The 19,705-nt window shown below is 41.2% G+C and overlaps 1 protein-coding gene across 1 annotated transcript; it reads right to left on the reverse strand.

Annotated features, from left to right (window-relative positions):
• Positions 1-7,747: 7,747 nt before the first annotated feature.
• LOC310862941 (E3 ubiquitin/ISG15 ligase TRIM25-like) lies at positions 7,748-10,113 on the reverse strand (the record flags this gene model as incomplete). The annotated part of the gene is made up of 2 exons (XM_083771064.1): positions 9,831-10,113; positions 7,748-9,516 (listed from the first exon to the last, which is right to left on the reverse strand). Exons 1-2 carry the CDS (start codon positions 10,078-10,080, stop codon positions 7,748-7,750), a joined length of 2,019 nt encoding a protein of 672 aa, XP_083627190.1. The 5' UTR covers positions 10,081-10,113.
• Positions 10,114-19,705: the final 9,592 nt, after the last annotated feature.

Below are 19,705 nucleotides of genomic sequence, written 5' to 3' on the forward strand. Positions count from 1 at the left end.
TAACAGGGGTGTTGAGGGCCATGGTCTCTACACTAAGGGGGGTGTTGTGGGCCATGGTCTCCATGGTAACAGGGGTGTTGAGGGCCATGGTCTCTACACTAAGGGGGGTGTTGTGGGCCATGGTCTCCATGGTAACAGGGGTGTTGAGGGCCATGGTCTCTACACTAAGGGGGGTGTTGTGGGCCATGGTCTCTACACTAAGGGGGGTGTTGAGGGCCATGGTCTCTACACTAAGGGGGGTGTTGAGGGCCATGGTCTCTACACTAAGGGGGGTGTTGTGGGCCATGGTCTCTACACTAAGGGGGGTGTTGAGGGCCATGGTCTCTACAATAAGAGGGGTGTTGAGGGACGTGGTCTCCATGGAAACAGGGGTGTTAAGGGCCATGTTCTCTATGGTGATGAGTGCCGTGGTTGCTCCATGGCCGCTATATGAAGATGGCAGTGTTGAGGGTCACGGTCGCTACGGTAACAGCATCAGGGCGTTTGGTCAGGCTGTTACGAAGGATCAAGGAAAAACACATGTGTTAGTCACAGTGTGGCGTCAACATGATGGGTGAAGTGTACCCTTAAGTACAGTACTCAATAATAATAATAACTAGAAAAGTTTGCAATTTGAACATTTCTATAACGCTTGAATAGTTTTGGTCTTCTGCCCCTGCAAGGGAATTTATGTCTTCATAAACGATTGTAAAACATAGATTGGTTACGTAACCAACAACAGCCAATTAACTATACTGCAAACGTTATGAAAAGCTCGGCCAATCACAGCGGAAGTTAGGTAGGTTACTCCAGAAAATGGAAAATAAGAAAGTGTGACCATAACTATAGTCTGGTTGCCGTTTGGGCAACCACACTAACTAATAATAACTGTATTTGTAGCACAGAAGTTATTGCTGAACAGCAACAATTGAAGCACGACATATAAATAAAATAAAACACACGTTTAAAATCCTACAAGGATAAGGATAGCAGAGATAAGGGAATAGCATAAAACAAGTTCTGGCAAGCGATAAAACACATTTTAGCAGACAAAGGGGAGAAATACAGTTGTCCACAGGAAACACAGTGTAAGTACAGGCATCAGCCCACATCAACAAGCATACACACACATCAGATGAGGTGAAGGAGTAGGAGTAGGAGAAGGCTTTCCTGCATGGGCCACTTCATCCCTTTTGCAACCAGATCTTATTTTAATGATGTTTGGGAAACAAGAAACATCATTAAAATAAGATCTGGTTAGTCAAGTAGTCACCTAATAGCTCTAATTAAAGGGCAACTTCACTCATTTTGAACCCAAATCCCATTTTTAGTACCCACACATTACTGTATGTGTGTCGTGTATATGACTCGACACATAAAATCAAACAGTAACTGCATGGAAGAAAGAAGAAAACATTTATTCACTTCCATTGGATTATCATATAACAAACACCAAGTTAGATAGATAGATAGATAACATAGATAGATAGATAGATAGATAGATAGATAGATAGATAGATAGATAGATAGATAGATAGATAGATAGATAGATAGATAGATAGATAGATAGATAGATAGATAGATAGATAGAGAACTTACTGTACATGGTGTCTCTTCGGTCCAACTTCTGTCTGTCTACACTGCCTGTGTGTGTGTGTGTGTGTGTGTGTGTGTGTGTGTGTGTGTGTGTGTGTGTGTGTGTGTGTGTGTGTGTGTGTGTGTGTGTGTGTGTGTGTGTGTGTGTGTGTGTGTGTGTGTGTGTGTGTGTGTGTGTGTGTGTGTGTGTGTGCGTGTGCGTGCGTTTGTGTAACAGTACCCTCCGGGTCGTCGTGGCAACCTGTCTGCGAGAAGTTCCACAACGACATAAAAAATGTATGAATGGAATCACTGGAATACCTGTCTGTCTGTCTGTCTGTCTGTCTGTCTGTCTGTCTGTCTGTCTGTCTGTTTTGCCTTCAACTTGTTTACCAAAAATGACTGGATATCACAGGCTTTATAGCAATTTGTAGACAATGTTATATGGGCCTTTAAAAAGAAAATTAAATGTGTATATATGTATTATATATTTGGCCCACTATTCCGATCAATCAAATTCAAAATCAATTTCCCGTAAGTGTAGTTATTTCTTAGCTCCAGTTTAACCAAACAAACAACGAAACAACAGACCTAAAACGTACATGCAGACTGATAGCAAGCATGCTGTTTAGACATAGCCTAGACATAGCTATAGGTTTATTGTGTACCTGGTATCCTAGCTACTTTGTAACACTTCATTGTTTTCTTGGCTCTGTGTGTGTGTGTGTGTGTGTGTGTGTGTGTGTGTGTGTGTGTGTGTGTGTGTGTGTGTGTGTGTGTGTTTGTGTGTGTGTGTGTGTGTGTGTGTGTGTGTGTGCGCGCGCGCATGCGCACGTGCATGCGTGCGGAAGCACTGAAGCACAGTGACTGACTGCCAAGTTTCCATCAACACACACACACACACACACACACACACACACACACACACACACACACACACACACACACACACACACACACACACACACACACACACACACACACACACACACACACACACACAGCGTTCTGATGAAGGACAGACCAGATCCTCTCCACATCCCAGACTCTTCTCAAACTCCACATTGTAGACGGTAGAACTGCAGTGCAGATTCACAATGTTCCCAATTATCTGAAGTATTGAAATCTGAAGTGCTACGCTACAGTATTGTCCAGCAGCCGGCAGGCTTCTTTTGGTATAGTCTTTTTTATTGGCCTAAAATATTGTCTATATACATACATTCATGAATCCACTTGCTGACCGGCTGTTAGTATTGGGCAATCTTTTTTATAGGGGTTTCTTGTGACCCTACCATTAACATCCTATATTGCTGGCAAAAATGTCAATTTTTTATTTTGCTTTAAGTAGCATGTGACATGTCAAACTAGGGTTTTTTCATGATTCTGAATCCATTCCAAGCATTAGTTTTGCACAAAATACACTCCTTGGGCTAAAAGCAACCATAGCCACTTGCCCAAATTTGCCCAAAATGTGCTGACCTCATCACATTTGTCATGATGTCTATGGCCGTTTTTAGCCCAAGGGAGTGTATTTTGTGCAAAACTAATGCTTGGAATGGATTCATGCTACTTAAAGCAAAAGGAAAGCAAAAGCAAAAGGAAAGTTGACATTTTTTGTCTATAAAAGTTTTGCCCAATACTAACAGCCGGTCAGCAAGTGGATTCATGAATGTATCTACTGTATATAGACAATATTTTAGGCAAAAATAAAATATATCCCACCCGTCCACCTCGGCTACCGGACTATTAGTACCTATTCAGACTCGCCACCTCGATCAGCCCGTAGCACTTGACCTATAACCTTGACGACCATGCAGTCTTAACATGCAACGGTTAAAATATAATTTAGATAGTATACAATTTACAATTTAGGCATTTAGCAGACGCTCTAATTCCAGATCGATTTACAGTAAGCAAGAACAATGCTAATACATACCTGATTGTCATCAGGAATCATAAGTAAGCTAAGAACCTAACATCCGTCTAACAGTAGAATATCTGTACAATGAAACTATATAGGCTACACAAGTGCTACATGTCTACATAAAAATGCTACCTAAATGATATAAGTTGAGCCTTTGCATATATGCCTGTAAGGTCGTCGAGGCTATTGCAGTGCTATGGCAGGTGCTTACGGGTTAAGATGGAGTCTTTCTGAATTCTGATTGCAATGGGAAGTTCATTCCATAGTTTTGGAGCCAGAAGGGAGAAGAGTTTGGGACGTGTGGAGCATTGTCCCAGCATTTTTAGTGAATGTTCTTCCAGCTTCCCTGTGTTGGCTGATCTGAACGTATGGGGGGTGGGGGTTTGTAGGGTCCGATCAGACTTTGAACATATGGGGTCACGGTGCCATACCTTTGAATGCCTGCATCAGAGTTTTGTACTCTGTGCAGGCAGCAACCGGGAGCCAATGGAGGGAGCAGAGAAGGGGGGAGACATTTGAGAATAGTATAAGTCTAAATAAATAACATTATGCACATTTGAAACTATAGAAACTAGGATGCCAGGTCAATAAATAACACGCCAGGTGATTTGTTGACCTGGCATTATATAGTTTCTTAGCCATGGTTCGTACATGGCTCGTACTTCACGAGCATCCTGGTTCAACTTCAGCCTGTTTTTTGGGACTGCTACGTACATTTACAGAGCAAACGAGTACATAAACGTTTCAAATTTAAAATAATAAAGTGCTCACCCCCCGGGCCCCAACCGATAGGGGCGTGTGGTTGAAAGCCTATGGCGAAATTAACAGCTTGGATTAAAATGCTTTTTATTAAACAGGTAAACATCTGTGGCACCATGGGTGAGTACTTTATATTTGAAATCTGAATGTTTATGTACACTTTTGCTCCGTAAATGTAGCAGTCCCAAAAAACAGGCTGAGGTTGAAGCTTGACTGTTATGATTATGACAGTCATTGTTTCTATACTTTCATAATTTATTTCCAATCCATGCTGATCCACATTTATGCCTGCCTGCCTGCCTGCCTCATGTAGTTCTTGTACTGAATTTGTGTCGTTTTCTGCTATCTGGCTCCATCTGTTGGACTCTTTGAGTAATCACACCAGGTAGGAGCAGTCTGTTCTGGGGTACAGTTTTTTGACTGATTGGATACTATACTTTATTCAGTTAGCAAATAGTACAGTGGTACAACTCTGCACAAAACGTTCGGAAACTTAACATTGGTCGATTATTTGTCCCCTTCAATAATAATAGTTGGTATTGTATTTTATATTGTTTTATCGTTGATTCATCACTTTTACAACGTGGGTAGCCGCCAAAACATTTGCTCAAATCCCCTGTAATATTTTATTCACCCTCGTTTTCAGTTGCTCTTAGTAATGTAAAAGGACAAATCAACACATATTGGCCATTTTTACACTTTATTAATTTTACACTCATGTGTTACCGAACTCAGTAGCATGTGGAAGATCTGTGCACACCCACAACAGTTTGGCACCTCCTCCTCATGCTGACCAGCCATCTAATAGAAGAGAAATACATTGTTTTCAATGAGGGCGACGCAAACAAGAGCTATTTTAAGCATGTGTGCAACATGACAAACTGTTTTAAAGTATTGTACAGTAACAACTAAAGTCTCTTTAATGTTTATGCTGTACTATTACTACAAAACAATTTAAAATAAAGGGATTTAAGATCATTAAAGCTTGGCTGTTGCCTGAGTCCAATGCATTTCTGCCTACTTCCGGTCCAGGACTTGGCCCAGTTGGTTGATGGACTGGCCCCATGAAGTGAACACAGTTTGTTTAACTCTGTCTATATCTAAGGCTCTGCACCAACCGAGCCACATTTTGCTGTGGGATGGCATCCCAATAATTCCTCAACCAGGATTTGATGCAAGTCCTCACATTGAAATATGGAATGTGTTCCACAGAAAGGTTCCTCATTAATAGGCTCTATTTAACACTGTTTTACTGAACAAAAGTCAATAGATTGTATGTGCATGCATAAACTGAGTGGCAAATCGATTGGCAAAGTGAATTTAACGTCATTTAATACAATCAGATCTGACTTTTCTGTTTAGATGTATGGGCTGTCAAGGCCAGAAAGTAGACGTTCCCGCTTAACTTCCAGGTATGATGATGATGTTGTCACTGAACAAACACTCTATAGAAATTATTTCTATCACAATATAGGGCTATTTAACGCTGTTACTGAACACACACTCTATAGAAATAATTTCTATCCCAATATAGGGCTATTTAATGCTGTTACTGAACACACACTATATGTAGCCCCTATGGGACGCAGAAAATAATAGTGATGTCATGAGTAATGCAGGTATAAAAAGCATTTCTAAACATGCAGTCGAGGTTGCCAATCCTTGGGTCCTCATAGCACCATACTGGTTGGAGTGCTGTGAGAGGGAGATGTTATCACGTTTGTGTAGGCCTACTGACTTTATAGGTAAGCCTGTTTAGTTGCTTTGTTTTTATGTTTGGGTTTGGTTGCCATGTGTATTGTGTTTTATATACAATGTTTGCATTTGTCAGGTGCACTGTTCCTGGTTGTGAGACAGTGTTGTCTCTCCAGCAATGTATAGAATTGCCAATTGGAGAAGAAATGTGAGTATAATGTCTTATGTGCAAAAGGAGGTTTATACATTGTGACTAACATTCTATGACATTTCTGCTTGTGATTCTGTGTAACATTCTATATGTTTATGTGGTGACATTCAGTGTACAGCTGCAGTTGATGAGACTGTGTGGCCATTGTGAACTGAGACACATGCATGCAAACAGAGAGCCACCTGGTAATGTAACTTGTTTTAGTTATTTTTTTTCGTATTGCACTTTTTATAAAGGAAAAAAGACACACTGATCTGAACACACACACACACACACACACACACACACACACACACACACACACACACACACACACACACACACACACACACACACACACACACACACACACACACACACACACACACACACACACACACACAGGCCTACAGGATATTATTAGTTAAGTTTGTGTGCATCTTTTCTGTGGTTGTTTGTTTCTGTATTGTTTGTTCAATCTTAAATGTAACAAAAATTAGGTTATATGTCTGAGCAGAAGTGATTCCGATAATATATGATGTGCTGTGACTTTAACCTAATGAATTGCATTTAAAAATATACAGCATATTAATGAGGGACTTTTTTAAATAGTCAATATTACAAGCATACAACGCCTCTCTGTTGTGCTCCACAGTAATGACAGATATGAAGACAAAGTAATCTCATAAAACAATAGACATTTATTCAAGGTTGTACTTTATTGTTACATCATTATGTAAAATAATTGGTCTATTTCCAGTAGCTTTGAGACTTCTAAACCGTTTTTCCATGCAGCAGAAACTCAAACAGTCTGCGGTTGGGATGGCTTGAATCCTTCATGATTCCTCAAGCTTTGATTGACACAGCTTTCATCGTACAGGGTTTGGATGGGGGGGAGAGCGCATCTGCTGATGCGTCCGGCTGTCCGCACAACCCTCTGCAATGCTTTGCCGTTTAGGTCGGCGCAGTTGCCATAGGCTACTCTACATTCTCATATTATAATTCTGCTAATATTATCATGTTGGTTACTGTTTATGACATTAAAAATGAATTAAAATAAAGAATCTGGGAAAATGTAATCGATATTTCACATGGAATATCAATTCCATAAAATGGTGATGACATCACAAGACAAATGGTGCCAAGAGTGGTCTTTGTTTTGTTTGTCTGTTCACATTTGTCATTGTTTAACTGTTTTTTGTTTTTTCGTGTTCATCACATTTATATATATTTTTTATTATGTATTGTATGTGGAATTGACATTACCTGTCATTATCTTTCATTTTATATAACTGAATAACTCATTATCGTTGTCAAGGATATTCTGAAGTTGTCATATTTCATATACAAAAAATGCCTAATAAAAACAGTATTAAAAAAAAAGAAATGGTGCCAAGAGTGTGTATGAATATACAAGAGAATAAAATGATATTGTTAAAATAGATTATTAACCACTTTATGGCCCTATATATATTATACATCATCATGCAGCAGCTAAAATAGCTGATCTACGAGCTCACAAAGCAGGCTGAGAGAAAAACAACATTATAATGAAACTATAATTATGCTGAGAGACGCAACAAGCAATATAGAAGGTTGATAACATTTGACGCGGTTGAGTAATTCTACTCACACAACTCAGCGGTGTCTCCAGCTGAATGAAGGTAAAATCCAGTATGGAGGTTGTGTTGTGTGAACGTGGTGTGGAATGTGTGAAGGAGCGTCATGGTGTCGTTAGACACGCTGTAGAAGGCCAGTGTACCTGCACTGTGGTCCAGGTACACTCCTACTCTGGAGGACACGGGGCCTGAATGGAAGTCATGTATCTGACCTCCCAGGTAGCCTGGGAGGTCAGCTACAAGATCTCCATTCATGATCGTGGATTTGTAAGCATACTGGGAGCTGGATTCATGTCTGGTAAACCGTAAGGCCCACGAGGTAGCAGTGGATCCGAATCCAGATCCGTCAAAAGAATCAATCGGATTTGCTCTGTTGATATCTTTATATGAAACTCCTATGTGAACAGCGTGTCCACTCCAATCTACCTCCCAGTACCGGCGTCCGGTCACACCCTCTCTACTCAGAACCTGATTAGCTCCAGTGAATCTTTCTGGGTGATCTGGATGTGGCTGTGGTGATGGGCTAAATCGCTTCCCAAATGTTACCTTTCTGTTCCCTTTCGACACATACAGGTATGGATGTGCTGTGTTTGGATCCAGTGTGATTGGACGTGAATATTGTAAGAACTCAGCTCTGGTCTTGGGTTCTGGTGCTGTTGACAGTACTGCCTGTGCCTGGCCCATGCGAACCTTTTTTTTTTTCTTCTTTTTTAATTTCGTCACTATGGTCACTGCCTCTGAGACGCTTGCCCCTTCCTCTGTAAGAATGTCCTCTAGTTTGTCAGCTATGATCTTCGGTTCTTGTCCTGTTGACAGTAAAACATCTACTCTGTTCACTGTCTCTGAGACATTTGTCCCTTCCTCTGTATAAATGTCCTCAAGTTCGCCAGCTATGATCTTCGGTTCTTGTCCTGTTGACAGTAAAACATCTACTCTGTTCACTGTCTCTGAGACGTTTGTACCTTCCTCTGTAAGAATGTCCTCTAGTTTCTCCTTCATCTTAGACATGGCCACAGTCACATCTTCAAAGTATCTCAGAGGACGGACATTGCTGCTGACTGGGTGTGTAGATCCACTGAACGTTGAGAGGGAGGAGGTGTAACGCTGTAGAAAACGGATGTGATCCTCTGTGAGTGAGAGCTGCTCAAGCTCAGCATGTCTCCTCCTCAGTTCAAGAACCTCATGCTCCACACGCATCCTCAGTTCTTCAGCACGACTCACTTCCCTTTTCTGCTGATCTCTGATGAGCTCCCTCACCTCAGATCGTCTTCTCTCCATGGAAGAGATGAGCTCAGTAAAGATGGTGTCACTGTCCTCCACTGCTCTGTCAGCACAGTGGTTGATGGACTCCACCTCCTGGTGAAGCACCTTCACGTCTTTCTCTCTCTCCTGGATTCTCTGCTGGATGTTCTGCTGACTCGTATGGAGCTCTATCTGTCTCTCAGTCCGTTCTGCTGCAGCTGAGGTCGTATCGTGACCTTTGTGTTCTTCCACGGAGCACAGAGAACAGATACACTGCTGATCGGTCTGACAGAAGAGCTCACTCACCCTGTTGTGACGAGAGCATATGTTCTCCTGAAGCTCACCAGAGGCTTTGACCAGCTTGTGTTTCTTAAAGGCAGGATACTGATAGTGAGGCTGGAGATGAGTGTCACAGTAAGAGATCAGACACTGAAGACAAGTCTTCACAGCTTTCAGTCTCCTCCCAGTGCAGACATCACAGGCCACGTCTCCAGGTCCAGCGTAGAAGTGCTCAGGAGGTGCAGCTTGGAGTCCTGTTGATAGATTGATACATTTATGAATCTTATAACATTTTATTTCATTTGTGCCTGTACCCTCATATTTGGTAGCCTATAGAGCCACTATGTCTCCACTGCCTGGTAACCATTGTTTTTATTATAACCTTCTATCTGCCTTACCACCAATCTGTTTTAGACTGTGTCTAATGTTTCCCCTCAAGATATCCTTCCACACAACTTTGTTGTTATCCGTTTATATTCTTGTTACAATATGTTTTGTCTCTTTATTGGTTTTTGTATATCTGACAGACAGTGAGCTGTATTTATAAGAGAACTTTAATTAGTCTCACCGGTTTTCTTCAGGCTCTCCACCACCTCAGCCAACATGGTGTTTTTCTTCAGAACAGGTCTTGGGATGAAGCTGTGTCTGCATTGTGGACACGTGAACCTTCCTCTCTGATCGTCCTGGTTCCAGAATCTCTCGATACACCTCCTGCAGTAGCTGTGTCCACAGGGAACGGTCACTGGATCCTTCAGTAGATCCAGACAGATAGAACAACTCAACTGTTCCTGATCCAGTTGAACTCCCTGCTGCGCCATTTCAGTACGTCCGTCTGACTGACTGAAAGAGTTTAGTTTCTCAGAAATCACAGGAAAAGGAAACGGGAGGTTCTTCTTGGTTTTGTGTGTGTGTGTGTGTGTGGGAGGGGGGGCTTCAGTGAGTCACTGGTAAAAAATGTTTCCACCCTGTTGAAACTTGAGTCAGTACTTTTGTTTTTCTGTTCCGTCTATGAAATAAAACCTACATTAAAACTATGATGAACTTCTAAAGACAAAACACTGTTTTTCTCTCTCCAAATATGTCTATTAAAACTGAAATACAACGAGAAAAGAGGGGGAAAGGAAAAAAGGAACACTGATCTGAGAACACACACACACACACACACACACACACACACACACACACACACACACACACACACACACACACACACACACACACACACACACACACACACACACACACACACACACACACACACACACACACAAAATGGGCCAATGGCAGCTCACACCACTGCACAACTCCCCCCCTGCACATTGTATCGTCATTCATAGTCAGTTTGGAATAAAAGCTGATAAAGAGCAGAGCTCACAACAAATACATAAAACACACACACACACACACACACACACACACACACACACACACACACACACACACACACACACACACACACACACACACACACACACACACACACACACACACACACAATAAATACATGATAGTATTTATCGTCATTTACAATTACTATCAAATTAAAATCTCAGACCGAACAAACACCAATCTATAAGTTCTATAGTGACAACCGTACTATATTTACATGCTAATAGGGCGCGTTCGGGGATAGCGCACCTACCAATACAAACTATTAACTCATAGGGAGCATTTCCGAAACGCACCCACCCCATAGTATATCGTATTACGTAGGTTTATTCAAATTATACAGATCCATCTCAAACAATTAGCATATCTTGGAAAATGTCATTTTCATCCGTAATATAATTTAAAAAAAGTTACTTTCATATATTATAGATTTATCATTGTGCATAAATGTATCATTGTGCATCTTGACGATTATCTCATATACTGTACAGCTCATGAAAATCAAAAATCCATATCTCAAAGAGAAAAAGACGATCACTAAAAAAAAGGATTTATAATACAGAAATGTCGACCATCTGAAAAGTCAGCAATGAAGAACATTAAGTTTGATTCATTGCTGCTGCTGCACCCCATTAATATAAATCCATATAAATGGATTTCAGTAGCTGATCAGAAGTAACGGGACAGACACTATTAACCACATTGAATAACAATGTTTTTATTTGACACACTGCATGTTTTATTGTTTCTTGAGGGGCATAGGTGATATTAAAGAACTATGTTTCACACCACAGAAGATACTGTAAAATGAGAACAGAAAATGCCTGCTCGATTCACAGAATGCGATTACCTTAGCTAAGTCATTTTAAGTAAGTTCTGGATAAGAGTGTCTCATGCTAAAGTGTAAATTGTAGGTTTGAATAATAAGTGAACTGAGCGTTGAATGAAATGCACTGTTAATCTAACAGGTACTAAAATGTAATTATTGCGACTGCAATCAAAAAGCTTCAAAACCACCATGAAATGCAACGTTATACTATTTCATGTAAAAAATAAACCAGATTTTTACAGGAAAGATTTGTTAACATAACAGAAAATATTATATTATTATTCTTTTACAGAAATTGTACATAGTAAGTAATTAACTACACTATTATTATTGTTTTACGAAAAGGGGCTCCCTGCCATGTTTGTTTCCAACACATTTCACATGTCAACCTTGAATTAAATATTTTGTACAACAATATATTACATGTTATGAATACTCACTCTGAACATTGTGCATTTATCGACATAAGACTTATTTTACCTTTAAGCAGAAAAAGGAGAAAAAAAAATAAAGAAAAAAAATGCCATAATGCCAATAAAAGAACCGATTAAACTCGATTTTAAATCTGGATTTTAAATCGTTTGGATCTGGACATAATAATTGTGCTCATTAAATATAATGGCCATATTCAGCTCGCGGCGTTAGCTGTTGAAATCAGAGTTGAAATGAGTGAATTCAGTATTGCCAGTTTAACTTTGAAAATGTACAAGATGCTATACATTTCCCTTGGCGTACCATCATAATGACCTACTCATAGCGCAGTGTACAATCGTAGTGGAGCAGCTATACCCTGTGAAATCACGAGTGCTCATTTCACCACATTAGAGCTGTATTACTTACCGCATGTAACGTTGTGCATTTGCATTTTGTTCAATCTGTATGGTAGGTAGAGTATGTTAATTAAGCAATATCACAGGGTGTGGTTTAACGTGATTATTGCCACGACAGTGATGCGGTCAGGAGCAAGACGTAGTCGAGTTCCGCAAGCATCACTGAAGTGGCAATAATCACGTTAAACCACACCCTCGAGTGTAACATTGCAATTATACAACAGTTACCCTTAAAACTAAGACAATCGCTGAAAAAACATATATTTTTAATGACAGATGTAGTCACTACGACCACAAATGTCCCAAGAAACTAGCTAGCCTAGCCACCGAGTTTGCTGCGCTCTGGGAGAACAGCAGCTGAATTCTTGGTTTTGATTAGGTGTGGAGTGGTGCTCGTTTGAACCACTGCTAGAAGGCCGTTTCAACCAATCAGATTGCTTCCTCGAAACGACCTGTCGTATAATACAATATAACCTATACAATGTGTATGGTAGAGTATGTTAATACAATATAACGTGTGTTATACAATGTGGCTCCCTGCTCTTTAAAACTGACACTGATTTTGGATCCCGTGTCTAGGTTAGACACAAATTCTTAATTGAAGGTCCAAATTAAAGTTCTCCCCTGAGAAAGCAGCCAGACTCTATCAGCCAGTGCTGGTTTTTTCAGTCGGTATACCATAATCATTCCCTGCACGACACAGTGCACGTATAGACTATACTAGGGCATTCACTTCTAGTAATTTGTACTAGTCGACTAGTTTTTTAACTACCTATTATGTAAAACAAAACATTTTTTTTTTTTTTTTTTTATAAATACTTGTACATTTAAAAACTGTGTACATTGGTGACTATAACTATAATCTATCTGATCTTGAGGCCTACAAAATCGCGAAAAATCAACTAGTACCAACAAGGTGGACTAGTGTATTTACTAGTCGACTAGTAGCTTAATGCCCTATACTATATGCTGGCACGTGGTCAATGGATTGAATGATTAGCAGACAGTATACGCTTTCCCCCCCATAAAAACATTGCCACAGCGTACTACATACTGTATAGAGTATAACGGTAGAGTACACACCACTGCTATTAGCTCAGTGATAAAAAATGTAATTGAAGTGTTGACATTTTTGTGCAGGAGACCCAGGTTACATACCGCAGCTTTAAGCCCAGAGTCCCTATTTGGGGCATATTTATAGGCAAATATTTTCAAGAACCCCAAACTAAAATCTGTCAAATTTCTTTTCAAATAGCCAAAGTATTAAAATAGGGCTTAAGGGTCCACTCATGACTGGGCTTGGTGAGCATAGCGTAGCATTTAGTGCATGGTTGTTGCGGAGGGGCGTCACTAGGGGTGTCAAAAAAAAATCGATTCGAATTAGAATCGCAATTCCCGTTATGAACGATTCAAAATCGATTCATAGTTTCCAAAAATCGTTTGTTTTTTCTTTTTAGATTCATTTTTTTTTCTTTATTTTTGCGTACAGTTACAGTTTTCACTACATGGTGTTTGCGATATGAAATGTAAGCTTACCCTAATCACAGTAAACATCATGTTTACATGAGAATCATTTTGAATAGACAATCGTTTTGACTCTGGGGGGGTTTTTTGGATTGAGAATCGAGTTGAATCGAATCGTGACCCCCAAGAATGGGGAATCGAATGGGGAATGGAATGGGGAATGGTGGGACACCCAAAGATTCACAGCCCTATAAAGAATGGGGAATGGTGGGACACCCAAAGATTCACAGCCCTATAAGGAGTCACTCTTTGGGGACCTTGAAGCTATCCTTCTCCTTCCGGAGGCTTCTCATGGCTTCAACGGGACTGCTCTGCTTCACGTGGTCCTGCACCGTCTTCTCTCTGAACGGACACAGAATAACAAATCGAAAAAAAAAAGATGGCACACGGCTAGGTTACAATTCAGCTGGCCGGCTACTGTGAGTGAGCGAGCAGGTTTATGCTCCTATAGATCATAGACTTATAGTGATAAGTAGAATGCAGAGCTGGTCAGCTGGCTTGAACATTTTTTTTATGTTTGTCAAACCATCTCCCCAGTAGAGTGCAGTCAGGTAACCAGCTGTGCCTGCACTCCCCTTCGTGTTGGGCTGCCATAGAGGTGAGGGGCTTGTTGGTACACTGGTTGGTTGACCTTATTGGTTTGTGGTGGTTACGTTGCTCGGTTGAGTTGCAGTGTTGGCTTGGTTGCCATTTGTAGGCTGCGGTGTTATAATGTGTGAGTTCACCCATCTATTCCCCTCTCTAAGTCCGCAGCCCATAGAAGTGGAGCACAAGCCAGCTGGTCTGTCTGTAGCAACAATCAGGGGATGCTTTTAAATGTTTAAATGTATGTCATTGCTGATCATCAAAGTATTTAAATTAATTTGTAATAAAACTGCGTTTTATGAAAATTCCTTATTTGTAGGCCTACCAAATAAAGATTCATTTGATTTTCTATTCTACCTGTCCTGCCTGTTAATTATAGCAGGGTTACATTATAGCAATTTCTATTTCTATCACAATATAGAGCTATTTAACACTGTTACTGATGTATATAAAGTATTAGTTATTAGTAGTGAACGTTGCAACGTTTGACACGGCAACTCGGTGTGATGTGGTGTGATGTGGTGTCTCGTGGCTCAAATTCGCTAGAGACGGCGCCCCTCCGACATGGTCTAAAACTATATTTTATCGGCAAAAACAACTAGTCCGCGGTTGTTGGAAATATAGTGAGGGGGATTCAAAAGCTGGAAGGTGTGGATTGGAAGTCTAATGACATGCGAGCCAACGAGTTGGCTGCCAGTGTGGTTTTCTGGCTGTGTTAGAATGTGAGAATGCTCCGCCTCGTGGGCACCTAATGGAAGGCGGGGGCGGCGGGTCTTGGCATTTAGTCCATTCCTGTATGAATTAATGCAGCTTGAAGTTAGCAAACAACAATGCACCAAAAGTGGGCGCTACGTCACTACGTCTCGTCACTACCAGGGCCAAATTAGCCATTGGGACGGTGCGGTGCCGGGGCCTTTGGTTTTGAGGTAAAAAAGATGATAAACTGCCATGACTACTATATAAATAAATATACCTCACACCTGTGCTGCCTGCAATCACTCAAAGTCTTCAGAGCAACTTTAACTTTATAGTAATATTTGACCAGGAGTTGACTCATGCACTGCATGGTGTTGAGTAGGCCTATACGTTGTCCACCTCTGCTCCTGCTAGTTAGCATGGGTTAAATGCAGAGGTCACATATCACTTGTGTGTGTGCAAATACAGTGACGGAAATACCCCAAAGAATGAGGAGCATTTATGAGTCACAAGCTCTTGTTAAAACTCTTTATTAGTTCAAAATTTATAAAATGCACGCATGCACACTTAACCACGTTGAGCCTGTCCTCCTCAGTGGTGTAAAGTAACTAATTACATTTACTCAACTAGAACTGCACTCTGTCGAGTGCCTACTTGCTTGTTGCACACAAGTAGGCCATAAATAGCCTACTAGTGCGCAAGCAGAGCGTGCAAGTATGCTTTCGACCGCTGTAAACTGTCAAATCTCAGTATCTCTATTTGACAGCTTTAGTTATAGGCTACTAGTTATTTTGCACATTGAGATTATATTATCAAGAAATATACATTAAAGCTGATATAAGCAATAATATGTCAAAATTGACTTTTTTTGTTGTTGTTCAACATTCAGAAAGCCAGCAATGGGTAAAACGCTCAAAAATAATTAGTCTCTGTGACATCAAGGGCCCGCAATCTGCAAAGATTTTCCTAGAAGCTTTGTTTTTTTTTTCGACCAATGACAATTAAAGCTTCTAGGAACATCTTTGAATGCAGATTGTGGCCCCAAGATGTGTCACAGAGACTACATTTTTTGGGAGCGTTCGATCTACTCATTGCTGGCTGTCTGAAAAAAAAAGGTCATTAAGATTTTGACATATTATTGCTTATAGCAGCTTTAACTTCAGCCCTACAGCCATTTGAAAAATAGCCAATCTAGAAGCTCACATAGACCCCGCCCACTCTCTGAGTGGACTGTTCCACGCAGCTTCAGTCTGATGATCTAAATATGTCTCTTGTCTGTACGCATGTCCGTCTGTAATCCACGTAACTCTAGAACCGTTTGCCCCACCGACTTAAAATTCGACACACAGGTTTCCACACCTCTGAACTACCTCCCCCTGGCCAGCCGGGGCGCCTGATGGAGGGGAAAGGAACTGGTCGGAATAACGTGTTCTTCCACACGCTACGTTCGGCCGGGGAAACTCTCCCCTGTCAGGTGAAAATAATTAAAAAGATAATTAGATAATTGACACTGGATGAAAAAATGGGTTCGAAAATTGTGGGATAAAACATAAAAAAACCCCCAAAAACACGGGTTCCACACCCCTACAGGGAGTGCAGTGCCCGGTGTCGGTCGGACCCACGGTTGTCCAGAACCACCACAAAAGGCCTCTGCCTGGGCACTGGACAGGGTCCATATATGGAGCTGGCCTGTTATAACAAACACTCCATATTTGGTCATGCCTGATACAGACACAGAGAGACAGATCCAGAAATATCCATATATGGGCATAAAAGTGACAGACAGATGGGTGGAACGGGTACTCTGACACGGGTACAATGGGTATTGTATAGAGTGTCGCAGTCCCGCCCCCTCGAGAGACCCGGAAAATAATTCCCCGTTCATTTTCCTCATAGACTTTTCAAAAAGTATTTATTTAAAGACGTTTATGCCGCGGACAAAGCCAACTCTTGTCGTGACAAATGACACTAAACAAATAATTAGAAAGAAAATAAAACGGCAGGTTACAACACTTTTTTGTTGTTTTTCTTCTTTGTAATTATTTGGCTTCGTACGACGCTTAAAAGGTCTTTAAATTGAAATGTCTATGGGCAAAATGCATTGGGAATTATTTCCTGGGCCTAGTGTCGTCATGAAAGGGGGCGGGACTGCGACGCTCTATAGCTGGGTGGGGCATGGATCTCCAACTTCCATCATTACCGACTCGGTGCTCCACAGCCGTGCACCGGTCTGGTAGTATATGATTCTGGAAATTGGTATTGCCTAGTGGGCGACCGTCACGTGGGTCGGGTGCGCTATGCTGTGTTGATTTGGACCATGCGCAAGGCGGTGTACAGTAGACATACAGAAGGTACAGAAACTAGGGGGGGACGAGCATTTACAATTCTGTCCTTATGAAATTTATTTTTGGGGAGTAGACTCCACCAGATGGATCCATATATATATTCTTTTCATGGAACCTGAGGCTCGGCCTGGCCCGACTAATTAGCGCACATGTTGGGCCCCGCCGGCCCAAAAACGTTGGGTCGGGTATAGAATCGGGTTTGGGCAGAATTTGAGTAGGCCTACTCTATAAAGTAGGCTATAGGCATTAATTAATGGGGGGAAAAAATGCATAACAGAAATCTGCCAACAGTGAAAATGTGTAAAGTGGTCCTTTAATTGTACTTACTATCCCTATCATGAGTTACGAGTCCGACCACAACAGGTATAATGGCCATTGACAGTATATCTTGTTGTGCACCAACGCCGACGTATTTTTTAAACCACCACGACGTATTTTAATCGCCCCGACGATTCGTTATTTAAGTCGCGACGTATTATTCAATACGTTGCGATGTAAAATAATTACGTCACAACGTACGTCGTCCGCCGTGCCTGGATTTCGTCCCTCCTGGAGAATAGGACAGGGGTTCTCAACGTTTTTGGCCGGGGACCCCCGGAAATGCTTTGGCAGTGTCTCGGTACCCCCGCCCCGCCCCTCCCGACCCACCATATAAATTGACTGCTACAATAATCATAATAATAGAGACAATACACCATAAATAAATACTGAAACCAGATAATCATTAGGGAAGGTGTATGCATGTATTACTGTATGTGTACTATGTAATATGTAAACTCTTCATTTCCATTTTCCATCCATTCAGTTGCAAAACTTTCTTTGAAAATAATTTGGTTGAGAAACCCTGGACTATAGGTCATGGCGGGTCTTCAACAGGGGGTACGGGACCCCTAGGGGGTCCTCAGAGTTTCGACAGGGGGGCTGCCATATCTTTGTGTGCTACAGTAGGATATGTTTTAAACCTAGCATCCCTATTCTGCGGGGAACATTAGCCGAGTACAGAGCCAAGTGTCACATTTACTATAATATGGAGGGTTCAGTTAAATGTCAAACTAACAAACAAAATAAATAAAAACATTAATTTACTGAAAACACTTTACTAAAACACTGATGACAGTGCTGTCAAACAAGTCTACGAAGATATTAAATCTATGAAAATGTCTCAATCTGCAACACACTTTAATGCAATATAGTGGGTGTCCCTGCTTCATCTCTCTCTCTCTCTCTCTCTCTCTCTCTCAGCTAAGGGGTGCTTGGCCTGAAAAAACATTGAAGACCCCTGTTACTGTATCAATATTTGTTTGAGGGTGTCTTTATTATCATGATATTCTTCTGTACCTATTCTTAAAATCAAATAGACAGGTGTTTCAGTGTGTTTTTGGTCCATTGTGGAGTTTATTTATAACGTAACTAAAAATAGCTAGGACCCCATACCAACCAACTCCCCACTCTGGTATTGCTTACATGTTGCAGCTCATAAATAGACGTGTGAGCTATACAGTATGCCGGCTAATTTTTTGACTGGCACGCAACTATGCATACTATCATCTTTAGCTTTGATTTCAACCTCTAAATGTGACCATAACCCAAACATGAATGTAGTTGAACTATTTTAAAATTAAAACATATACACGTAGGCATATAGGTTTGGGGAAAGTGGTTACGCGGCACAAGATAGGGCCAGAGGACATTTGGTCCTCACAACTATAGTAATACAAACACACACACGCACACACGCACGCATGCGCGCACGCGCGCACACACGCACACACGCACACACACACACACACACACACACACACACACACACACACACACACACACACACACACACACACACACACACACACACACACAGCATCCTGGCTGCAATTACAGCTAATGCGTCTCACTGCAGATGTTTCAACTGTGCCAACGTTAGCTCGATGAGTCAGTGCATCCACCAGATCCAAGAGAGGCCGAAAATGCTTCAGCAAGGGGAAACCTTGGGGAAAGCATACAAAACTAGAACTGCACTCTGTCGAGTGCATACTTGCTTGTTGCACACTAGTAGGCCATAAATGGCCAACTAGTGCGCAAGCAGAGCGCGCAAGTACTTTCGACCGCTGTAAACTGTCAAATCTCAGTATCTCTGTGAAGGAACGTTTGAAATGTATAATTATTAGATGTAACTATTTGCTACCTACCTACTTTATGCATATAAACACCTAGTATTATTAAGTATGGTTCAAGTTTCTATCTATAT

The sequence above is a fragment of the Protomyctophum parallelum genome (assembly GCF_964188405.1).
Source record: "Protomyctophum parallelum genome assembly, chromosome: 8".
NCBI lineage: Eukaryota > Metazoa > Chordata > Actinopteri > Myctophiformes > Myctophidae > Protomyctophum > Protomyctophum parallelum.